The following is a 23,231-nucleotide window of genomic DNA, read 5'->3' on the forward strand; positions in this document are numbered from 1 at the left end:
TCTCCAAATCACCACGTTATCTTTCAGGTAGCCGGCTTCAAACAGCAAATAGAAGAGTCGCAGTGGCGGACCTTGGGGTCTCTAATTTCAGCGGCGCCCTGTGCGACGCCCAAATCCATCCCCCCCCTCTTGCGCTCCATTCTTAATAATAGTTGCGCTGCCCCCGAGGCTCTGCGCCCAGTGCACCCGAACTGATTGCGCTCCCCTAAATCTGCCTCCGAGAGCCAGTATAGTGTCGGGGGCTAAAGGTGTTTGCATGGAAACAGGTTCAAATCTCAGCTAAGCAACGGAGCTCACAGGTGTTGGGAAATGCACCATTCCTAGCATAGCCTACCTTACAAGGTCGTCGTGTGCTTAATATTAACTCCTGCTGGAAAACCCTACCGAACACAGTGAAATTTACTTCTGAGTAAAAACGCACGGGGTTTGAGCCGATCGAGCACTTCTTTAGCAACCGACCCCCCTCCCCCGCCAGCCGCCCTTTGTACTATCTGCTTTTGCCGATCTCCTTCTCCTGTCTTTCTGCGCTGAAAAGAAGGCTGTTTGTGCGCGTGGAAGCAGTTTTCGTGCCCTTGCAAGTTTTAAAGGGAAGGAAAACGTTGCAGGATTTTTGCCCCGAGCAAACTCCCAGCCGTCTCATGATATTTGAACAAGTTCTTTTCACAAAACAGCCTTAGAAAAACAAAACAACAAACACTGATCGCTACAAACGTTAGTCAAACCTACAGGAGGGGGTGGGAAATCACGAAACGAAATGAAATATCCAAATCTTAGATTTGCCCCATCATATTTCTAAAGGGGTGGTGGCGGGGGGGGGGCGGGATGACAGGAGAGAGGGGAAGCCAGTTGCCTCCCTGGAGAACCCTGCAGAGTGACTCCTCTTCGCTGCATCCTCGGCGTGCGCGCGCCCACACACGAAAAGGGTACTCTTATCTCTCGCTCCCTTGGGTACCACTCTTGTACATTTCGCCCGCTGGGCCCCGCCCCTTTCCTCCTCGCCGGGCCCCGCCCCTTCGGCTTGGAACGCGCTTCCCCGGGCTCCGATTGGCTGAAGCCCTGCCGTAGCTCGGGACCGGAGCCGCTGTGTCTCTAGCTCGCGTGCGGCCAGCAGTTTGCAGCAGCGGCAGCAGCAATAATAGCAGCAGCAGAAGAAGCAGCAGCAGCAGTGCGCGCCGGGTTGGTGGGGGGAGGAGGAGGTGGTGGTGGAGGAAGGCAGAAGCCGGCGCTTGCAAAAGTCGGGCAGGGGGAGCGGGTAGTGAAATTTAAAATTTGGAAACAGAGAAGGAAGGGAAAAGGAAAGAAAAAAAAAGGGGGAGAAGCGGCGGACCGAGGAGCTGACCCGCTGGAGAGCGATGCAAGCCACTGCGGTCTGGCTGGCCTCTGCAAAGGCGCCCGCAGCCCGCCTGGTGGAGCCGCGGATTGGCTTCCAGAGAACTTAACATTAAAGAGAGACAGAGAGAGAGAGGGGGGCAGCATCCAGCAATTTAGCTCTTCTTTTCAAGGGATTCTTATATTTATTCTTCCACCTGGCTTCCTGCTCCACCGGAGCTCGAGTTGTCCCCCCGCTCCTCCTCCCCCTCATCCCTCCACAGTTTGCAAAAGGACGATGAGGTTTGCAACCAAACTTTCCTCGCCTGCGCTTTGTTCCCGTTGGCGACTAGCGGCCCGGAGGATGCCGAATGCGAAATAATCATGGGGAGAGAGAAGAGGAGAAAGGAGAGTCTCCCCGGCGAAGGATTGCAACAGCGGCGCCTTTGATTCTTTCTCCCTCCCCCCCGCCCTGCTTCGTGCCTCCCGCCCAGCGCAGAGCCGTCAGCGGTGGTTCCTTCTTCCTTTCTACCCCACCCCCGTTTAAACCACGGAATACCATCCAGCAGTTCCTCGTTTTGCACACCGAGGTGAGGAGGTGGGTACTGTGATCCAGGGTGCCCTCCCCCCCCTTGCCTGTGTTTCCTCTCTCCCCCCCCCCCTTTAGTTTAGCCTGTAATTTCGGGATGACATTGCCTCCGCTTTCTCATCTAGTGCACGGAGGTGCTTCGGCGGCAGTTCAGTAAGAAGACGCTCTCTCTGCCTTCTGATTTTGCCGAGCTGACTCCTTCCCCACCCGCGCCTCCCAGGCCACCCCATCCGCCCGATCTTCCTTTCCCACCCAGGGCCAGTTTCGCTCGTGTGACATGACCGGACAAGGATTTTTGCCTCTGCTAGTGGCCCCTTCCTTACGGCCCCTCCTCCGCATGCCCTAGCCTTACTTTCCGCCTAGCCTCCCTCTCTACATCCCGATTTCAGCTGCTCTTTATTACTGTCATTTTTCTAAAATAATAATCTCCGGATATCTGAACACCTTCGCCAAGCGGAGGCTTCCCCAGAGAGTCCGCGTTTTGCATAAAGGTCTGTACAAATTTGGGGGGGAAGGGAGTGGAAGTGAAGGAAAGGAAAGGGGGGCAAGAAGTGAAACGAGATTTGCGCATGCCAGGTGCAAGTAAATTGAGGCGCCTCTCCAATATACAGACTGCACTTAGGATGTGTGTGTGTCTGTGATTCCCCCCCCCAAAAAAAAATTGAATCTAGCTGTGCTGTAACTTAGAACTCTCCTTGACCTGGCTGAGTGGAAGATAAGGGTTCAGTGTTTCTCTCCCCTCTTTAGGTGGTGCTGCTTATTCTAGGGACTGAGGCTGAAAGATTTGTGGCAGGGAAGCAGAAAGCAATTAGCTCTTAAAGTAACCACATCCAAAGTCTCCCCTTCCTTCTCCTGATTAACCCCCAGCCACCCACCCTGTCCAGCTCCCCTGCCTCTCCTTCTGATTCGCTCCTTTCTTTCTATCTATCGCTGAAACAAACCCCAAACTAGTAAGCCCAAATCCCCCCCTCTCTTCTCCAGCCGCAAAATCAACAGGCAACAAGAGGGAAGGGGAGGAGGAGGCAGTGGGTGCACTGAGCCGTGAGCTATGGATATTCTGTGCCCACTGCTCCGTTTGCTGCTCCTTCTCTTGTGGACTCGGGCTGGAGCCCTGATCAACCTGAAGTACTCAGTGGAGGAGGAGCAGAGAGCCGGCACCGTCATCGCCAACATCGCCAAAGATGCCCGAGACGCAGGCTTTGTGCTGGATCCCCGGCAGCCCACCGCTTTCCGCGTGGTCTCCAACTCTGCACCACACCTGGTGGACATCAACCCTGGCTCGGGGTTACTGGTCACCAAACAAAAGATTGACCGGGACCTACTTTGCAGGCAGAGTCTAAAGTGCGTGATCTCATTGGAGGTCATGTCCAGCTCCATGGAGATCTGTGTGATCAAGCTGGAGATCAAAGACCTAAACGACAATGCGCCCAGCTTCCCCACAGACCAAATCGCACTGGAGATCTCTGAGGCTGCCAGCCCGGGGACCAGGGTACCATTGGAGAGTGCCTACGATCCGGACTCGGGCAGCTTTGGGGTGCAGAGCTATGAGATCACGCCCAATGACCTCTTCGGCTTGGAGACCAAGGTGCGTGGTGATGGTTCCCGCTTTGCTGAGCTGGTTGTCGAGAAGAGCCTGGATCGTGAGACTCAGTCTCATTACAGTTACATGATCACAGCTTTGGATGGGGGTGACCCACCCAACTTTGGCACTGTGGAGTTGAACATCAGGGTCCTTGACTCAAATGACAACAACCCTCTCTTTGAAGAGCCCGCCTACACAGTGAGCGTGCCAGAGAACGCTCCCCCTGGCACGCCTGTCATCCGCCTCAATGCCACAGACCCTGATGAGGGTACCAATGGGCAAGTGTTGTATTCCATTCACAGCTTTGTGTCTGAAAAGGCCAGGGACCTCTTTCAAATCAACCCCCAGACGGGCCTGATCACGGTCAGTGGTGCAATTGACTATGAGGAAGGCCATGCCTACGAACTGGATGTGCAGGCCAAAGATCTTGGCCCCAGTTCCATCCCTGCGCATTGCAAGGTGACTGTCACTGTGCAGGATGCTAACGACAACCCCCCTCTCATTAACTTGCTCTCTGTCAACAGCGAGTTGGTTGAGGTCAGTGAGAATGCGCCTCCAGGCTACGTTATTGCCTTGGTGAGAGTATCTGACCGGGACTCTGGTGCCAATGGCCGGGTGCAGTGTAAACTGTTGGGCAGTGTGCCCTTCCGCCTGCAAGAGTACGAGAGCTTCTCCACTATCTTGGTGGATGGGCGTTTGGACAGGGAGCAGAGGGACCAGTACAACCTTACCATCCAGGCTAAGGACAATGGGATCCCAACTTTGCAGGCCACCAAATCCTTCACTGTCAAGATCACAGATGAGAATGACAACCACCCTCATTTCTCCAAACCTTACTACCAGGTCATTGTGCAGGAGAACAACACCCCTGGGGCCTACCTCCTTTCAGTTTCTGCAAGGGATCCTGATCTAGGCCTTAACGGCAGCGTCTCCTATCAGATTGTGCCATCCCAAGTCAGGGACATGCCTGTCTTCACCTATGTCTCCATCAACCCAAACTCGGGAGACATCTATGCCTTGAGATCCTTCAACCACGAGCAAACCAAGTCTTTTGAGTTCAAGGTCTTGGCCAAAGACGGAGGCAACCCCTCCTTGCAAAGCAATGCCACTATCCGAGTTATTGTCCTGGATGTCAATGACAACACCCCTGTGATAACCGCTCCTACTCTAGTCAATGGGACTGCAGAAGTTTACATCCCCAGGAATGCTGGGGTTGGCTACTTGGTGACGGTGGTCAAGGCAGATGATTATGATGAAGGGGAGAATGGCAGACTTTCCTATGAGATGGCAGAAGGAGATAGAGGATTTTTCGAGATAGACCAGGTCAATGGTGAAATAAGAACCACCAGAGCATTTGGGGAAAATTCAAAGACTGCCTATGAGCTGATTGTGGTTGCCCACGACCATGGGAAAACATCTCTTTCAGCTTCTGCCTTGATTTTGATATATCTTTCTCCATCCTTGGATGCCCAGGAATCCATAGGATCTGTTAACCTGTCCCTGATTTTTATTATCGCCCTGGGTTCCATTGCTGCCATTCTGTTTGTCACCATGATCTTTGTAGCAGTAAAGTGCAAACGGGATAACAAAGAAATCAGGACCTACAATTGCAGGTAAAGTCTGTCTGTTTCTTGGTACCAGCAAAAAAAAAAAAAAAATTAAATTAGTGCCTGGCCTTTATAGTGTGCCATTTAAAACAAAATAAAATTTACTGCAAACCAAAGGAAGGCATCAAGTCGCTCCACATAAAATACCCACGGCCAATTCCTGGCCGACTTTTTTTTTTTTTTAATGTGTTCACACACACCCAAATCCCAGTTAGTGAAGTGGATCTAATACGATGGCTTGGCACAAATTATCCTTAATCTAAAACAGGCCAGCTGGGATCAGTCTTAAATCTGTACTTCGCCTATCTTTGGAAAGTGTGTGTGTAGAAGTCCCACACACATCCCCCCCCCCCCCGCAAAGTACATAAAATGTTAGTACAAGAAAAAGAACAAGGGAAGGGTTGCAGCTGCATTTTGGCATGTAGGTGTGGATATATGCTTCTATGGAGCTCTGTTCAGGCTTGGATGTGACAAATTGCTGGGGTGTTTTGTTAGGGTTGTTTTTTTTTTGAGAATCACTGGAGTGATTCTCCATGGGGGAAGTTTGGGAGTAGGTGCTGTAGTGATGAATAAACCCATACTCACGGCAGTTGCCACGGGTGGACATTGCTTTTTAAGGGCCTCCTCCATCCTGTCAATAGCCTGTCCCCACCAGATGAGGTCACTGTGGGTGCTTTTTAGAGCTGCACTTGTTTTCTCTGGGAGGTAAGGAACAGGGAGCTGGCAGAACAGGAGATGAAAGAAAGCAAGGTTCAGCTAGAAATGTACCACGGAAGCCTTTTTTAAAATTGTCTTTTTGAGAAAGAGAGAGAGGGAAGGCGAGTGCTTCCTTACACTAGGATATTTGTGCTGCAGGTTTTGCAAAGAGAAAACAACAGCTAAGCCATCTGTTCTACTCATCACCCCGGCAAAAACCCCCACAACTTTAAGCCCAATTGATTGCTAAGTCAAAAGGTTGTCCATAGCTCTTTCCTGACACTTAAAATAATGCTGTCTTATTTTTGTTACACTTTTGTTCGGTGATCTTTTTAAGTCCGAGATGCGGGGCTCTGCATGAACCCCCCCCCCCCGCCTGTATTTGAAAGCTTAAGATGTGGATTGAAGTCCCCTGAATATGTAACAGCCAGGCGATTATTGTCTGTCTCTTGCTATTCTCTGTGTTGCACAAGTTAGTAGACAAACGCTAACCGCACATGAATATCAATTGGGCGCCATAAAGGAGCAGCTGCGGCTGCTCATAAATGGTTTAATCCTGTTACGAGCGAAATAGCCGTGACTTCTCCCTTCCTTCAGTCCTAAGTCATTTCTGATGGAAGGGATGGAAATTAATTTTGCCCTCTCTATTGAAACATACAAATGCCTCAGGCAATTTGGAGAATCTGGGAGAATGTGCAGCCTTTTAAAGTTTTATTTATACCGATATAATGATGACTGAGAGCTTGGAGTTTCTCTTTCATTCATTTTTACAATGGACACCAGGGTTTTGTGTGTGCGCGCACACACAGATGCACACATACCTGTGTGTGTACATGTGTGTTAGTGTGTGCACATAGGGAAAATCAGCTGCGAAAATAAAACCATTAGATGTACTCTTCTAGGGAGCTACTTGGCTTTTAAATGAGAGCTAATATGCTGAATTTCTTTTCCATCTTGGTCCATTAAGCAAGGGCAGGCACTGAACATAAGCAGGAAAAAAGAATTTACAGTTGTGTCAACGCCACTAACAGATTTGCACTTCTGTATACTGTAACCAGTTGGTTTAGTGTGATGGCTAAGGGATTAATGAAGTGTGTGTTAATTAAATCATTGGTCAATAGGAGGAAACTGCACCATCACCACCCTCCAATAAGACAGCAGAACAAATGCGTGTAGGCAAAATTTTAGATTCTGCATTTTCAAACATGAAAGATTTAGGAAAACACAGTCAAGGCATTTTTATGTGTCTGGATCTCTTCCCCCACACCTGGGGTTTTCGAAAATGTATAGAGATGTGCACTGGGAGGAACATTTCTTGACCGGAGTGAGGAACAAACCAGCTCTTTATATAGCCACACCAGAAGAGCTTTGAAAGTGAACGGAGAGAAGCATTCTTGGTGCAACGTATATTTTCCGTGGAAAAGAGCGGAGGGAGGGGTGGAAGGAGATGACGAGTGTCAGGAGCTGGGCAGTGTTCTTTAGTCCCACTGGCTCGGTTCTGATGGCTGCACATCAGCCTGCTGTGTCTGATTTTCAGACCTCCAGTGTGTTCAGTTTGGATTCCTATCTCTCTCTTCCACTCCTTTTTTTTTTTAAATCAACATCTTCTGACATTCATCTCCTATTACCCTTTCCTTTTCCAGTCCACTGTTCTCTCAGTAATCCATTAACCTTGCCTCTGGGGGAGGGTTCTTTAGTTCAGTGGTAGAATGGAAGCTCTTGCAACATGTAAAAGGCCTGAGGTTTAATCCTTGGTATCCCCAGTCAAGCGATTTCAGGTAGCAGGTGATGGGGAAAAGACCTCGCTTTGCCTGACATATTAAAAAGCTGCTGCCAAGCGGAATAGCTCATCCTGGGCTAGCTGGCCCACTGGTCTGACTTGGAATGCAGAACTATATGTCCCTTTCTTTTGATATCTTTCCACTACTATCAGGAAATTTACATGATAATACCTTGGGAACAGGCAAACTTTCCTTCCTTCCTTCCTTCCTTCCTTCCTTCCTTCCTCCCTCCCTCCCTCCCTCCCTCCCTCCCTCCCTCCCTCCCTTCCATCCTGGGTTGCATTACTCTTTAAAGTGTCCTATATTTCAGTGAAGCTATATAAACACAAATGTGCCAGGGAAGTTTAATAAAAAGTGCTCTTTCACTCGATGCATGTGATGAGAGGTAAAGATACCTTTTCTGGCTTAGTGTCGTTCGCCACCCTGGTCAAACTCCCCTGCTATCAATTAAGTAAGAATATAAGCAACATCCTTATGTAAGGTGGAAAGATCCTCTCAGGTTACTTCCTCTTGTGGTTTCATCATTACAGTTCCTGGATTTTCAAGCCAGGCAATTCTGAAAGTTAAGTGGACCCCACTTTTGGAAACAAGTATTTTCAGGCCTTGCTTAAAGTTGAACTGATTTCTTTCGGAAGACTGCAGTGCCTGGCATCTTCTCTGCATATCTACATCTGTGTGGCACTGATAACGATACACAGTCCCCAACGGTAATACCAAGCTACGGTTACTTCAATCTAGACTTACTGAGATAACGCTGAATGCGGTCATGTTTTTAATTATTTTTCTGGTCCTTGTTTACTGATAACTCCACTCCTCTGTCTCCCCCACTCTTTACCTTCTTTCCTTGTGTACAAGAGACAAAGCAGACCTACATTCTGTAAACCGATTGAAGGTCAAAAAGATAATTTTCTCCTTCTGAAGCGCAACACCTTTGTCTGCCCTAAAACAAACAAAACAAAAAAAACAGTAGCCAACAGGAATGTTAAGTTTGAAGGGAGCAGGAAAGAGCTGGCATTGGGGGAAAGGTTCTGACTGGCCAGATGCGATGAGGAGAAACGAAACTGAAAAGAAAAGGCAGTCTACAGATGCAATAACATTTTCAAGACGGATGTTGCATCCTGGTCCACAAGTTCACAAAAACGACTTGCCCACAGAAATGCTTACTGGCCCACCAAACTGCTTTAAAAGGTCACCCGACTTTGTGGCCACTGTTTTACTCACCGCAGGTGACCAGACAAGTGGCTGTTCACAAGTTTGCATTTGATAGTTTTACAACACACCTACAGGGGAGGTCGGGCAAAATGTTTGTGTCAGGTTTATTGCTATTGGGAACCGCAAATAGAACTGCTCCTTTCTCTGCTGGTTTTTTTCTCTCTCCCTGCTTTTCACGTTTTATATTAATCCGTTTAAATAACTTTTCAGATCCTTATTACCAATGGAAATGCATTCACTTTTCACTTCATGGATTTTTACATAAATTATTTTCTTCCCTTTTCTGCAGGCTGAACTATATCTCTGGTAACTAGATATCAACAATTCTAAGCAGCAGACAAAGCCAAGGGAACTTTTTGTGTGTGTGTCCTTATTCCTCACTTGTTGTCTTTATGTGTCTGACCAACAAACTTTATGCCTGTGAAAAAATAAAGACCCTCCGTTATCACAAGAGCCAAGTCGATGACCCTGCAGGTGGATGGGCAACCAGTCCTTTGGGATTCTCTGTTGACTAGTATAGTCTTTTTTTGAAGATGAAGTAAGATACTCACTTTGCTTTCTTGTGTCCTGCAGAATTGCAGAGTACTCCTATGGGCACCAAAAGAAATCGAACAAGAAGAAAAAAATCAGCAAGAATGACATCCGCCTGGTGCCACGGGATGTAGAGGAGACCGATAAAATGAACGTTGTGAGTTGCTCCTCCCTCACGTCATCTCTCAACTACTTTGACTACCACCAGCAGACCTTGCCTCTGGGTTGCCGCCGATCTGAAAGCACTTTCCTCAATGTAGAAAACCAAAACAACAGGAACACGGGGTCCAACCATATCTACCACCACACCTTCACCGGCCAGAGCCCTCAGCAGCCAGATCTCATCATCAATGGGATGCCACTTCCGGAGGTGAGTGTGGAGGGGGCGGGACTTGAGAAATGTTGAGCTTTCTCTCATAAGGGGTGGTGGGCATTGCTTTCATGGTCTGCTTGTGAATGCCCAGCATCATGTGTCTTGACTTTGGTTGGAAGTTGAATGCTGGGTTAGCTGGACCTAGGTTCAGATGGCTTTAAGAAATGTTTTGACATATTCATGGAGGACGAGGAAGTCTGCCAATGGTGGCTAGTGGTCCTGATGGCAATACAGAACTTCCATATTCATGGTCCTCATAGATCACTTGAGTAATAGCTCTTGGGGATGGATAACAAGGGAGTGCTGTTGGCTCCATGCCATGATTGTGGGCTTCCCAGGCCATCTGAAGACTCAGAAGTCCTTGATCTGAGGCAGAAAGTAGTCCTTAGGTTCTCACTCTATGACATACTTTAGGACTACAGTGATACCTTGGTTTACAACCGTAATCTGTTCCGGAGGTCCGTTTGTGAACCAAAACAGGTTGTAACACAAGGCACGCTTTTGCCAAATGGGGCCTCCAATTTTTTTTTGTTCGTAATAAAAAAAAATGGGTTGTAATTTTAAAAAAGGTTGCAGACCGGGACACGCACTTCCAGGTTTGATGTGTTTGTAATCCAAAACATATGCAAACCAAGACGTATGCAAACCAAGGTACCACTGTACTTGTCTTAAGTGGAGCTGTTGGCGTTGGTTCCTTCCATTAAACCAGGTTTGGAGAACCAATGGCCACCCAGATATTGTTGGACACCAGCTCCCATCAGTCCCAGGAATAATCTGGACTGATGGGAGTTGTAGTCCAGCAGCAGCCACGGTTCCACAGGCTTCCCACCCCTACATTATGTTGACCCAACAATGTGCATGTGTGCATGTAAAAATAATGTCTAAAGAATTAATTTCGGCTTTATAGTTTGGGGTTTTTTATGTGACCCATCATCATGGTCTTACTGCGGCTGAACTGGATCTTTTCAGGTGTCACCCTGCAATTTAAACAAGAGCATTTTCCACAGGTTGTGAATGCAGATTAAGCTTTCTTAATTTAAGTAGCAATTGAATGTTGATATTGCATATTGATATTGTATAGTTGGTGGCCAGATGTCACCACGTAAGACACAGATAGGCATGGATTTTCTTCGGGCTTCTCTTCCTTTCTTCTGTCTTCATGAAACAGATGGCTGTCCCTGCTAGTGACATCATCATCATCCTGTCCTCATCCTCTGACTCTGTTTATGAACAGGATGTTAATTCTGACTATGTTAGTTACAAATGCATGGTAAAGGAGAAGTGTCTCAACTTAAGAAGCATGGGTTTAAAAATAAGTCCATTGCTCCACTGTATTTATTTATTTTAATTTTTATAAATGGAAAGACAAGCTTGGGGTGGGGGGAGAACCCCAAGGTTTGCAGAAGTAAAAAAGCATACAAAACCAAAACACTTAGGGAAAATATCTAAGTGGGGGACACCCTCCCTTCAAACAGCCCAGCGATGGGTGATCGCTTCTATTTTGTACATGTTAAGCTATCTCTGTTTTCTTTCACTAATTCAGGCTACTGAACTGCAAGTTTATTCAGATTTGATCAGAAATTCATCCTGTTAACTGATTAAGGTTGCAATCCTGAGCATACTAGCTTGGGAAAAACCTTGATGAACTAAATGGGATTTAGCTCTGAGCTAAAAGGCACTGTCTGGGCTGTGCAAGAAACATGGTTACTCAGCTAAACATCCTTTGATTGATTTGAGCCAGGATGGTACAAGTAACTCGCATCTTACGCTTATTTAACTTACGCAATTGCAGCTTTGCGCAAGGTCCACCACTGATGGGAAACTGCCAGAGTTCTCAGAAGGCAGTGGGAGCGCCTCCTTCCCAAAGCTGAGCAAGCACTCAGCGGGTTTTGAGAAGGCAGCACCAGGCTTTGGGAAGGTGGTGAGAGGATTCTAGGACCAGAGCCTTCAAGCTGCCTTCTCAAGGCAAAACAAGCACGGCCTTTGTAAAGTTTGCACTGGGTTTTGGGAAGGGAGCAGAAGGGCGCATGGGCACTGCCAGAGTAAGGCATGCCATTTTAGGGGAAAAACTCAACTTTTGCAAATTTATTTAGTGAAGGGTCTTAAAAATAAGTTTTTGGGGTGTGATGAATTCAAATCTGCCATTGTTTTTGTGACTGGAAAGCATTAGCCTTGATCAGTCTATGTTTGATGGAGGAGCACACAAACTGCTTTCAGAAAACCAAAGAATTTTAATTTTACCTTCTGAAAATGTCAGATAATGTGAAATAATAATAATAATAATATTAATATGTATCATAACCACGAGTACTTGGCAATCATTTTTAATGATTTCTGTGCAATCGTACAAACGTGTTACTTGCCAGGCAGAACAAATTTGTATTAATTTAACCAAAATATCTTGAATTCCCAAGTCATTTTCAGCATCTCTCATCTTTGGAATTTGAAAGCTAAAAACTCAACATGCCCTACTGCTAGAGCTCTCACTGCCTTGCCAAATGTAGGCAAGCAGATTTTGGGAAGGTTAAACCAGACTTTGGGGAGGGCTCTGGGACATTACACCTTCTTCCCTAGCAAGCACCCTGAGTTCTCACTCTCTCCAGGCTTTGGGAAGGCAGCGGGAGGTCTCATGGCAGAGGCAGTTTTGGGGTGACACACTTTGGGTTTGCCTGCACTTGGTGCCACACTGCAGGAGGTGCCTCAACAACGCAGTAGAACAGAGCATGAGAAGAGTTGCACTGGGCGCTGCTGGAATTTGAGAGCTTGAAGTCCATGACTGCTGTTGGACACTGAAAGAGCCCTGGTGCCGCCCCCCCCCCAAAGCCATGCTAGTGCTCAGTAGGGTTTGGGAAGGCGGATCTGGGCTTTGCGAAGGATGCAGGCTGTGCTCCCCGGACTTTGATTGTGGGAGGGCTCAGGGACACGGCCAGAGCCCTTGCCCTACCATTTCAAAGCCAGGCAAATATTTAGTGGGCTTTGAAGGGTGGCAGAAAGGCATTTGGTGCTGGCAGAGTTCTCACACTCATGGGGCTTTGCATTCTCCGGGCTTGGGGAAGCATTGCCTTCCGAAAGCCAGGCAAGCGCTCTGCAGAATTTGGGAAGGCGGTACCAAATTGGGTGGTCCAGAGACTCTTGGACAATGCCAGAACCCTTTCGCCACAGCCAAGCACTTACTGGACTATGGGAAGTCAAGCACTCCTGGGCTTGCCAGAGCTCCTGCACTTATCAGCTGCAAGCACTCACTGGGTTTTGGGAAGCCAGCAGGAGGGCTCTGGCATGAGCTCCCATGCTGCCATTTCAAAGCCAGGCAACTAGAGCTTTTGGACCTCCTTTCCAAAATGGGGCAAGCACTCAGCGGGCATTGGGAAAGCTGGCAGAAAGGCTCTTGGATGCGGGCAAAGTTCTCACACTCATGAGGCTTTGCACTCATTGGACTTCGGGAAGTTCTGCCTTCCCAAAGCCAAGCAAGCGCTCCGCAGGGTTTGGGAAGATGGTGGGAGGGTTTTGGGACTCTGCTAGAGCTTTTAGACCAGAACTCTTGTGCTGCCTTCCAAAAGCCAGGCAAGCTCTCAGCAGTTTTTGATAAGGTGGCACTGGGCTTTGAGAAGGCAGCAAGCTCTGGGAAGCTGGCAGAGCCCTTATACCACCATTTCAAAGCTAGGTAAGTGCTCAGCAGGCTTTGGGAAGGTGGCAAGAGGGCTATGGGATGCCCTCACACCTCCTTTCCAAAGTTGAGTAAGCAGCCTTCTTATGTGTGGCCCAGTTCTGGTGGTTGCTGGTTCTACACATTTTTGTGTATATATGTGGACCCACAGAACCAAACTCTCAGGTAAAATGTGAATCACCTGTAAAGTGGTTGGACTACTCAGGAGTCCTGGGTTTGAGTCCTTTCTTAGCCTTGGATGACCCCAGGCCAATTACGCTCTTTCAGGCTGGCCTATCTCACACAGGGGCATAGCAAGCTGCCTTCTACTGAGGACATTGCTTCATCTAGCTCAGTATTGTCCACACTGACTGGCAGCCGTAGCTTTCCAGGATTTCTTGCAGGTGTCTCTCCCAGCCTTACCTGGAGACTGAATTGAGGACCTTCTGTATGCAAAGCAGATGTTCTGCCACTGAGCCATGGTGCTACCCATATAGCGTGTCTGGGGAAACCCAGCTAGGTGGGTGGGGTAGAAATAAATTATTATTATTATTATTATTATTATTATTATTATTATTATTATTAAGAAAGGATGTGACTACATGTGCAGTGTCTCAAACACCTTGGGAGGAGTTGGGATGCAAATTTCAATACTTAAAGCTGCTATAAATAAGGTATTATAAAATCCAAATGAAATTCAAGAGCCTCGTGGTTTGATTACAGGGTTACTCAGGTGAGCATCAGCACTACTTGACGGAACGGGCAGAGCTTTTTCAAATCACAAAGTCGGAAGGGGCATCATGAAGGTCATCAACCTAGTCCCTTGCTCGATGTAAACTTGCGGACAGCTTCCAGTTGAAGCTGAATAACGGAAGATTCTGAAATGAGAAAAGAAACTCCTTTTCACATCGCATAGTTAAGCAGTGGAATTTGCTCCCACAAAGGGCAGTGACAACCACCAACTTGGGTGGCTTTCAAAGAGGGCTAGATAAATTTGTGGAGGATAAGGCTACCAGTGGCTACTGATCCTGATAGCTGTGTTCTGCCTCCACTTTCAGAGGGCAGTAGTGCTTCTGAATGCCAGTTGTTGGAAACTACAGGAGAGGATAGTACTCTTGGGCTCACATCCTGCCCATGGGCTTCCCCAAGGGCTGGCCAAAGTGTTAACAGGATGCTGGACTAGATGAGCTTCTTATGTTCCTAGGACCTGCAATGCAGGCTGCAGCTCAAATCATCCCTGGCAAATGGCTGCCTGGCCATTTGAATGCTCTTTCAGCATAGGAGAACCTATCACTTCCTGAGGCAGCTCTTTGCATTAGGAAATTTCTTCTCCCGATGAGCTGAAGCCACCCAGAGTAGCTGGGGAAACCCAGCCAGATGGGTGGGGTAAAATAATAAAATTATTATGAAGCCTGTTTCTCTGCAATCTCCAGCTCTTGGTTCTTGTCGTGCCCTGTTGAGCAGCCGAGGGAGCTTTCCCTTTATATAATGGCTTGCTTCCAGATGGAAGGACCATTGCTCTAGTGAGTGGATCACACAGATTTGTACGTAGCTGGCTCCAGGTTCAACCTGTGCCACCTCCACTTAAAATGATCAGACAGGAGAGAATCGGAGAGATGCTCTTTTGCTTGAGGGTCCTGGAGAGCTGCTGTCAGTCAGAGTAGAAAACTCTGGGCTAGGTGGAGAAATAGTCCTCTCTTGGATCAGGCAGCTCCCTACGTTCCACCATGATGATTATGTCATTGGTGGCTGGTGTCCATTGGTACTGGTGGGGAGGAAGGCAGGGAGCCCGAGCAGTCAATGACAAGCAGATCCAGCTAATTGTAGTTGTGACCCCCATCTTCTTCCCTGCTGGATCTTACACTGAGACTAAGGGGGGGGGGGAAGCTGACAGGTTGTGCTGCCACACCCTTGACTGGTTGTAGGTAAGGAGGCAGGCAAATGAGGGCTAGCTGGACTGAGGTTGGTGGAATAATGGACCAGTCACCATTGGTGTATCAGGTGTCTCTAACACATCACATAAAAAAGGAAGAAAAGTATGAAAGCCGTTGCGGATTTCAGTGAAATGAAGCCAATTTCCCCGAGGGTGATTTTCCTACATCTGTCCTTTTTATATTTGAACGATGAAATGTCTTACTATTATTTTCCTTGCTTCCCCCCTTCTTGGGAGGGGAGAAAACACCCACATGCTGTGAAACAGTGAAGCATTTATCATGAGATAAGCCATTTTCTTCGCTGCTAGGAGAACGAAATGCACATGGATTTGTGCTCACAACCCTTCTGTTGGGCATCCTTGACTAACGCTGGTTTGTTGCTCTTTGAATTATTATTTGGTATTAAGTAAAACAATCAAAGGTTTTGTCATGTTTCCTGCTTTAAACAGAATAACAAAGCTGAGAAGCTGTTGAAATATTTATGACCTGCTCCGCTCCGCTCTTTGTTTTTTGTCTTTTTTGGTAAATGCAGGTGACTATGGATTTACTTCTTTGTAAGCAGGTACACTGATGATGACTTTAGTTTTTTGGGGGGTGATGACCCCAATCCAGAGATTTATCACAGGCAATGTTTGCCCGATTTCTAGTGAGAAGAAGTTCCATAGAGTTGGTCCCACTACACTGATGACACAACTCTTGGTCCTTGCATAATTCCTCTGTAAAGGCAGATACAGTAGTTCTTTCACCCCTTCACTCTGGCACCACCAGCAGCAAAATCACTCCCCTTTATGCCCTTTAACTGCTGTCTCCTCTACATAGATGCCTAAGGACAGGTCTGATAAAGCTTCTGCTGTTGTCCAAGGAGCCCCTTGCCTGTGTTTTGTCTCACATGAGGTTGAGTCAGATGATGGAGCAAATGCTGTTGGCCAAGGGCTGCCCATGTGGTGACTTCAAGATATTGTTGGGACCACAATTTCCACTAGTCAGGGATGATGGAAGCTGTAGTACTTTTGAAGGTCAACATGTCTGCTTTTTCTGCTGTTGGCCTGTCAGCCCTTAAACAGTCATGGCTTCCCCCAAGGAATTCTGAGAGCTGGAGTTTGATAAGGATGCCGAGAGTTGCCAGGAGACCCCTGTTCCCCTCACAGAGCTACAATTCCCAAAGTAGTTTAATAATAAATCCCCCTTCCTAGGGAACATTGTGCATGAGGGTCATAGAGGTCTCATAATTCTCAGCACCCTTAACAAATCTCAGGATTCTTTGTGAGATGCCATGCCTGTTTAATGTAGTATCAAAGTGCTTTATGGTGTGAATGTGGCCATAAATCCTTTAATTCAGGCAAGGGGCATATTAGGCAGGCTTTGCAGTTTCAAACATTTTTAGCTTTGTTTAGTAAATAAAATAGATGTGCTAAATTAGAGCACTCCCTAAGGCATCAGAAAAATTTTCCAATGCAAATTAAGCTATGCAAACCTAACTTGCATAGGCTGTTTCCCCCCCCCCCCCCAATTGTTCAGCCTCCTGGCACCAGGTATATCAGACCAGTGACTCAGGCTCTGAACATCTGATATATCAGAGGCAGATGGATTGCATGCAGGTGCAGGCCGAAGTCAGGCCAGGTGTCAGGCAGTCTGTCTCAGCACAGAAAGAAAGCCAAGCTCTCCCAGCAGCTGCAAGTTGCTAGGTTGCTGGTCTTGCAGTCCATTGGGATTAACAGATTAGCTCTTGGGCATCACCTAGTTTTCCTGCATTGCAGAGTGTTAGACTAGATGATCCTCAAGGTCCCTTCCAACTCTACAGTTCTAGGATTTTCCAGGTTAGGGCAGGGGGTGTCATGGGATGCTGTAGCACTCACTCTGCTAGGATGGCCTGGATTTGTTCCCTCTGCTGACTGGTTGACCCAGTGGTACTATGGGGCGGGGGGGTTGCCCTGGTGGTAACCATCATTATTTTTGTGGGGGTTTAAAGAAAAGGAGAGAGAGAATGTGTGTATTTATGAGAACCAGCTGCCAAAGAAGACAAAGTTCTTTTGTCTTAATATTTTGCATGGAACAGGAGCAGCAAATACAGTGCCCTCCATATGTTGTTGGACTGCGGCTGCCATCATTCCCAACTATTGGCCATTCTGGTTGGGACTGATGGGAGTCTGACACCTTCTTTGGCCTTGCTGTTGATGGCTGAGATGCATGTTTTGAAGACCCACCCTATGGCTGTGACTGATTTAGTTGTTTTTTTAATACTGCATTTTGAATTGTTTGTTTCCTGCCTGGGACCTGCTGGTGAAGGGTGGGTACCATCACCACCATATAAAAAGTTGCCCTGATATGATTTGAAGAGCACTACTACAACACAACACACATATCTTTCTCTGGGTCTGCACTGCAGTGTGGACATTCACAAACCATGCTTTGTGGTTAGATCTATTTCTAGAAGAGTCAAAGTAGCACATTGTTTTCCAGCATCTGTCAGGGCAAATGGGGCACTGCCCCGCCAACCCCAGCCTGCCCTCAGCCACCCCACTCCCAGCTGCTTGCCTTCTTCCTCACATACAACCCTAGGGGTGGCATTGCCTGCCAGCTTCCCACAGTTGCCTTTGTAGAACTCAGGCAGAAAATGGGAACAAACTTAGAATGAGTTGGCTGTGCCTGTCATCGGCTCTGGCTCCACCTACTATTGGCCTCCTGCCCTGCCTGTCCCAATGGGCACCATCCTCTGCTGCTGTTTTCTGTTCCCTGGGAGGCTTAGGAGAAACAGCGCTGATACCTTGAGAGGAATGCTGTTTTCCATCCCTCCGCTCCAACAGAGCTTTTATGCTTTCGCTGGTTGCATAGGTGACCACAGGTTTGTTTGCATATGGATTGGAGATGGAGATTAAAGCATCCAGATAAACACCGGGATAAATCAACAAGGTTTTACCTTGTTTTAAAAAAACAAAACCCAACAGCTATGAATTTCCCGTAAACCCTTCACTTCCCTCCTTTGCCTCTCTTTCTGTGGCTAGGTGTGCACAGTCCCTCAGGTAAGATGGCAGTAGACCTCAACCGCAGGCTGTGACGGGCTCTTAGAAAGCTCCCACCTGTCCCACATAGGTGTTATGTTCCGGAATGATCAGGAAGGTTTGGAACCCAGGTTGGTGGGAAGGGATGTAACTAGGTGGTAGGGCATCTGGTTAACAGGCAGAAGGTCCTGGGTTCAATCCCTGGCATCTCCAGGGAAGGGCTGGAAATGCCCCATCTGAAATCCCAGAGAGCTGCTGCCAGTCTGTGTAGACAGCACTGAGCTTGATGGACCTAGTGGTCAGACGTGGTTCGAGGTAACTTTCTGTGTTCTTAGCAGAGAGGATCTGTAACCATGGGGTCTAAGAAGCTTGGTGATGGAGCATCTGCTCTGCATGCAGAAAGTCTCAGATTCTATCCCTGGCATCTCCAGGTTGGGCTGAAAGGGTCCCCTGTCTGGAATCCTAGACAGTCATAATCAGCCAGTGTGGACTGTAATGAGCTGGATGAACCAGCGGCCAGAGTCAGTGTGAGGCATTTTCTATGTCCCTAAGCTGTTTGTGCGGGGACACAGGTGGCGCTGTGGGTTAAAGCCTCAGCGCCTAGGACTTGCCGATCGAAAGGTCGGCGGTTCGAATCCCTGCGGCGGGGTGCGCTCCCGCTGCTCGGTCCCAGCGCCTGCCAACCTAGCAGTTCGAAAGCACCTCCGGGTGCAAGTAGATAAATAGGGACCGCTTACCAGCGGGAAGGTAAACGGCGTTTCCGTGTGCGGCTCTGGCTCGCCAGAGCAGCGATGTCACGCTGGCCACGTGACCCGGAAGTGTCTCCGGACAGCGCTGGCCCCTGGCCTCTTAAGTGAGATGGGCGCACAACCCCAGAGTCTGTCAAGCCTGGCCCGTACGGGCAGGGATACCTTTACCTTTACCTTTAAGCTGTTTGTGCACCTACTTCAGAGGGAGAGGGGAAAATGTGTCCCCTTTCTGCTTGGTTCTTTCCTCACCTCTCCCCCTAAGAACTACCTTCTCTTCCCTGGCAATCATTCCCCAGTACCTGTTGCCATTACTTTCCCTACTATTTCCTCTGGCTTATGAATTTTTCCCTAGCTCTGCATCTTTGTTTTGGGAACTGCGGCATATAAGTGAGACCACAATAAGAGCCCTGATGGATCACGCCAGGAGCCCATTTACTCCAGTGTTCTGCTCTCGCAGTGGCCAACCAGGTGCCTGTAGGAAGCCCATAAGCAGGACTTGAATGCAAGAGCATTACTCTCCCTTCTTGTTGTTTCAAGCAACGGGTGGTGGAGGTAGCTGGGCATGCAACTGTTAAAAATGCAGGAGGTGGTGATGGTAGTGGCATCGGCGTCAAGCGTAATACTCCTGGGCAGAAACGGTAGGGTAGAATGTCCTTTTTTTTCCAAAAAGCAATGTCCTCTGTCCTTCATTACTTAATGCAATTTGTGATAATTGCTGTTTTTCTGCTTGGTGGGTCTGCAAAACAAAGAGGAACAGCGGTAGTTTAATCCCCACTGAGGTGGTCTCTCAGTTGAAGTTAATGTGGGAGTAGACTAGTATTAAAAGGCAGGTGTGAGCATGCTCATCTGAGCGTTAAAGTAAGCAGCGTTAAAGTAAGCACTGTTGCGTGGTTATAGAGCTAGCATAGCAGAGTGGCATAGGAACCAACTCCACTTACTTGGGAGTAAGCTTCAATATAGTGTTCTCCCGAGTGAGCATGGTTAGGACCGCACTGTAAGAGAATTATCTGCAGTGCGTACTTTCTGCCTGCTTTCTACTGGCTTAAGTGTCATGGTTTTCCAGTGCTGGACAGGATCATAGTTTGATGAGCAGTTCTGAGAATTCTGTTAAGGATCCCTGGGCTCTTCAGAAAAGCCCCAGTTCCCAGTGCTCCCAGGACAGTGGAGATGATGATCAAACCAGTTTAAGGCTGTTGTCCTGACCCTTCTTGCATGACAGCAATAATTCAATAGGACTTACTTCTGGGTAGATATGGTTAGGCTCACCAACAGAGTAAGGTGAGGGGCTTTGGTTGAAATCTCACCTGAACTGGGTTGAAATCATTAGGGGGTTTTATGCCAGCCGGTATGTCACCTGGCACCCATGGGCGACTGCCAGGGCCCACTGGAGTTGCCACTCTATGTGCCTTTCTATAGGCTTATCTGACTGCTGTGGTGGGAAGTAGCTTACCTTTGTGATTCTCCTACAATACCTTGAAAATGATAACTCATTTTAATATGGCTCTGTAGCATCAGGGGATGCCCATGACTGGGGTGGGGAGTGGGGAGTAGTTGACGAGGAGACCGAGTGGGCAGAGATGGGATGGGAGATAGGAATGAGTCCACCAATGGGCACTTTGCTGGAGGCCCCCTCGAACTCATTCCCCGGCAACATGGGAAGATATCACCACCCACACCTGTACAGGAGTTTTTGAAGAACAGCCGAGATGAAAGGAGACACTGAGTGTTCATGTTGAGTTGAGATTTCTGCCCCTTTCCCTACTCTGACTACATTTTCCATAGCTTTCTCTGTTTCGATTATCTTGTGCCAAGTTCCACCCTAGAAAGCTCCAAACTCGCACAGTCTTGGCCTTTTCAAGGTTACCTACTCCGAGTTGGTGCCAAGGCAACTTCTGCATCATTGCACAAATGCCCAGAGCCAATAGTGAGTGCAACAGCCTGTAGCTGCTGGGAGTGAGGGAGTGTCTAAAATGCAATTAACAGAGTACAGCAGATGTAATATAGCACCGTTCCAGAGAATTAAAGCTCCGTTTCGCTGCCGGTGTTGATATGAAAACCATAATGTGGTTTTTCCAACTACACATGAATGGCATTGACCTGTGAATAATATCGGTTGCTGTTATATTAGTTGTGTCAGTCCTGGATTCAGATTATATATACTTCACAACTGTATTGGGCAAAAAACACAGCAAACTTTTGAGTTGCACAGAATCCTTCAGGTGGGATTAAGAAGAGGAAAACCAAACTGTGTATAAATAGAACAGGAGAAGCTTATGCGTGTGTTCTAACTGCAGAACTTCAAGGCACTACCACCAATATTGAGTGGTTTTGCGATGTGTAAATCTAATGGATTCAAACCCAATCCAACTATTTTTCCTTGGAAGTGTGTCCCCTCACTTTTAACAGGGTTTGGATCATTTAGAGATGACCTGCGTATGCAGCAGGGTCACACAGCACAACTGCATTTGGCCTATATGCCAGAAGTCAACATGTTCTTGGGAGCACACAATTAAATGTATTTCTGATTTTCTGTGAAAAATTCTCCCTGCACCTTTGCAAATTATAGCGTTGTGAGAAGAGTTCTAAGCCAGCTTTCTCTTATACATACAACTTTTCCATTGGCATAAGGACCTTTTTCTTCTTCTTCTTCCATGGGAGAGCATTTAGAGGTGCGACGTCATCTGCCTGCAGCCTGTTGTGGCATAGACCAGGCAGAGTGGGATTGCGCGATTCTCTTGCATGTGCAGATGACATGCTTTGCACATGCTAGCATGTTTAGGACCACAGCCTGAGTTGTTTAAAAACCAGAAGTTGATTCCCAAATTAATTCAAAATCTGTAATTGATTGATAACACTGGGAAGTGGTCACTCTCATTGGGGTTTTAAGCAGGTTCAAGTAACTGTTTGCATGAATGCTGTCAAAAATAACATAAAATGGCATCTCCTGGATTCTAAGACTCAGCTACACAGCTGCAAATAAAATGTTTTAAATGTGTTGTAAAATGCAGTGTACAAATGTGACACTAGATGGTGACAGGGAGCTATGCCAAATTCAATATATTTTTCAAAACTTTTTTTTTAGAAGCATATTCACAGCATTTTTTTTTGTATGTGTGTAGATTCCACCCTAGTCTCTAAGAATATTGAAGTCACTGGTTCTGGTCTCTTTTGGTGTAGGATTCTTCCCTTCTCCCCAGGCCACACCTCTGAGTGTGCCCTCCGCTGCTCTGTGCCCTCCTCAAGTGCCCTTGCCTGGCAGGATAGTGTCCTTGAGTAGAATAACACTTTTTGCTTGCCCGGACAGCCAGGGGTGTTTGATTGTAGGAACTTCAGATTTTTGGGTGGGTGCATGTCGCCTACTGCACAAAGGTAAGAATCTCATTTGTTGCTCCACCCACTTTTGCCTCTTGCTCCACCCACTACAAGGGAATGTGACCCTTGGGTTGGAAAAGATTCCTGGGCCCTGCTCTAGTCTCTGGTTCTGAAAATTTAGGGTGCACTTAGATGTGGAGATTATTGTGTTGCTCTTCCTAGTTATAATGCTAGTGCATCTGACCTGGTTTGCTGCATTGCCTTGACACTGCATTGCTTGCTGTGCTATGGGGCTGTTGTGCTGTTGTTCATTCACACCAGTGGGCATGGTGTGACACAACAGCAGGCATCAGTGGACATGCCACCACTCTGTATGTGCATGTGCACATCTGTTTCACCCATGAAAAATGTCAGGAAAGAACTTCATGCCAAAATACAGTCCCAGATTTCATCATATAGCATGACACATGAAAATGGCGAGAAAAAGGTAGTGCAGAACTCCTGGGATTTTCCAGGTTAAAGGTAAAGGACCCCTGACCATTAAGTCCAGTCGCGAATGACTCTGGGGTTGCGGCGCTCATCTCGCTTTACTGGTCGAGGGAGCCAGCATTTGTACGTGGACAGTTTTTCCGGGTCATGTAGCCAGCATGACTAAGCCACTTCTGGCGAGCCAGAGCAGCGCACGGAAACGCCGTTTACCTTCCCACTGGAGTGGTACCTATTTATCTACCTGCACTTTGACATGCTTTCAAACTGCTAGGTTGGCAGGAGCAGGGACCGAGCAACTGGAGCTCACCCTGTCGCGGGGATTCAAACCGCCGACCTTCCGATTAGCAAGCCCTAGGCTCAGTTTGTTTAGACCACAGATTTTCACTGGATCCGGTTAACACAGAAACGAGCACTAAAATTCCATTG

General features: G+C 47.6%; 1 protein-coding gene across 2 annotated transcripts in view; it reads left to right on the top strand.

Moving 5' to 3' along the window:
• The first annotated feature begins 1,912 nt into the window (after positions 1-1,912).
• PCDH19 (protocadherin 19) overlaps positions 1,913-23,231 on the top strand; it is a 133,561-nt gene continuing 112,242 nt past the window's right edge. For both annotated transcript variants that reach the window (XM_079962401.1, XM_079962402.1), the window contains exons 1-2: positions 1,913-5,092; positions 9,349-9,676. In XM_079962401.1, the coding sequence (XP_079818527.1) occupies positions 2,946-5,092; positions 9,349-9,676 (2,475 nt within the window). In that variant the 5' untranslated portion in view covers positions 1,913-2,945. The remainder of the gene's footprint in view (positions 5,093-9,348; positions 9,677-23,231) is intronic.

Source organism: Podarcis cretensis (assembly GCF_951804945.1).
Source record: "Podarcis cretensis genome assembly, chromosome: Z".
NCBI classification, from domain to species: Eukaryota; Metazoa; Chordata; class Lepidosauria; order Squamata; family Lacertidae; genus Podarcis; species Podarcis cretensis.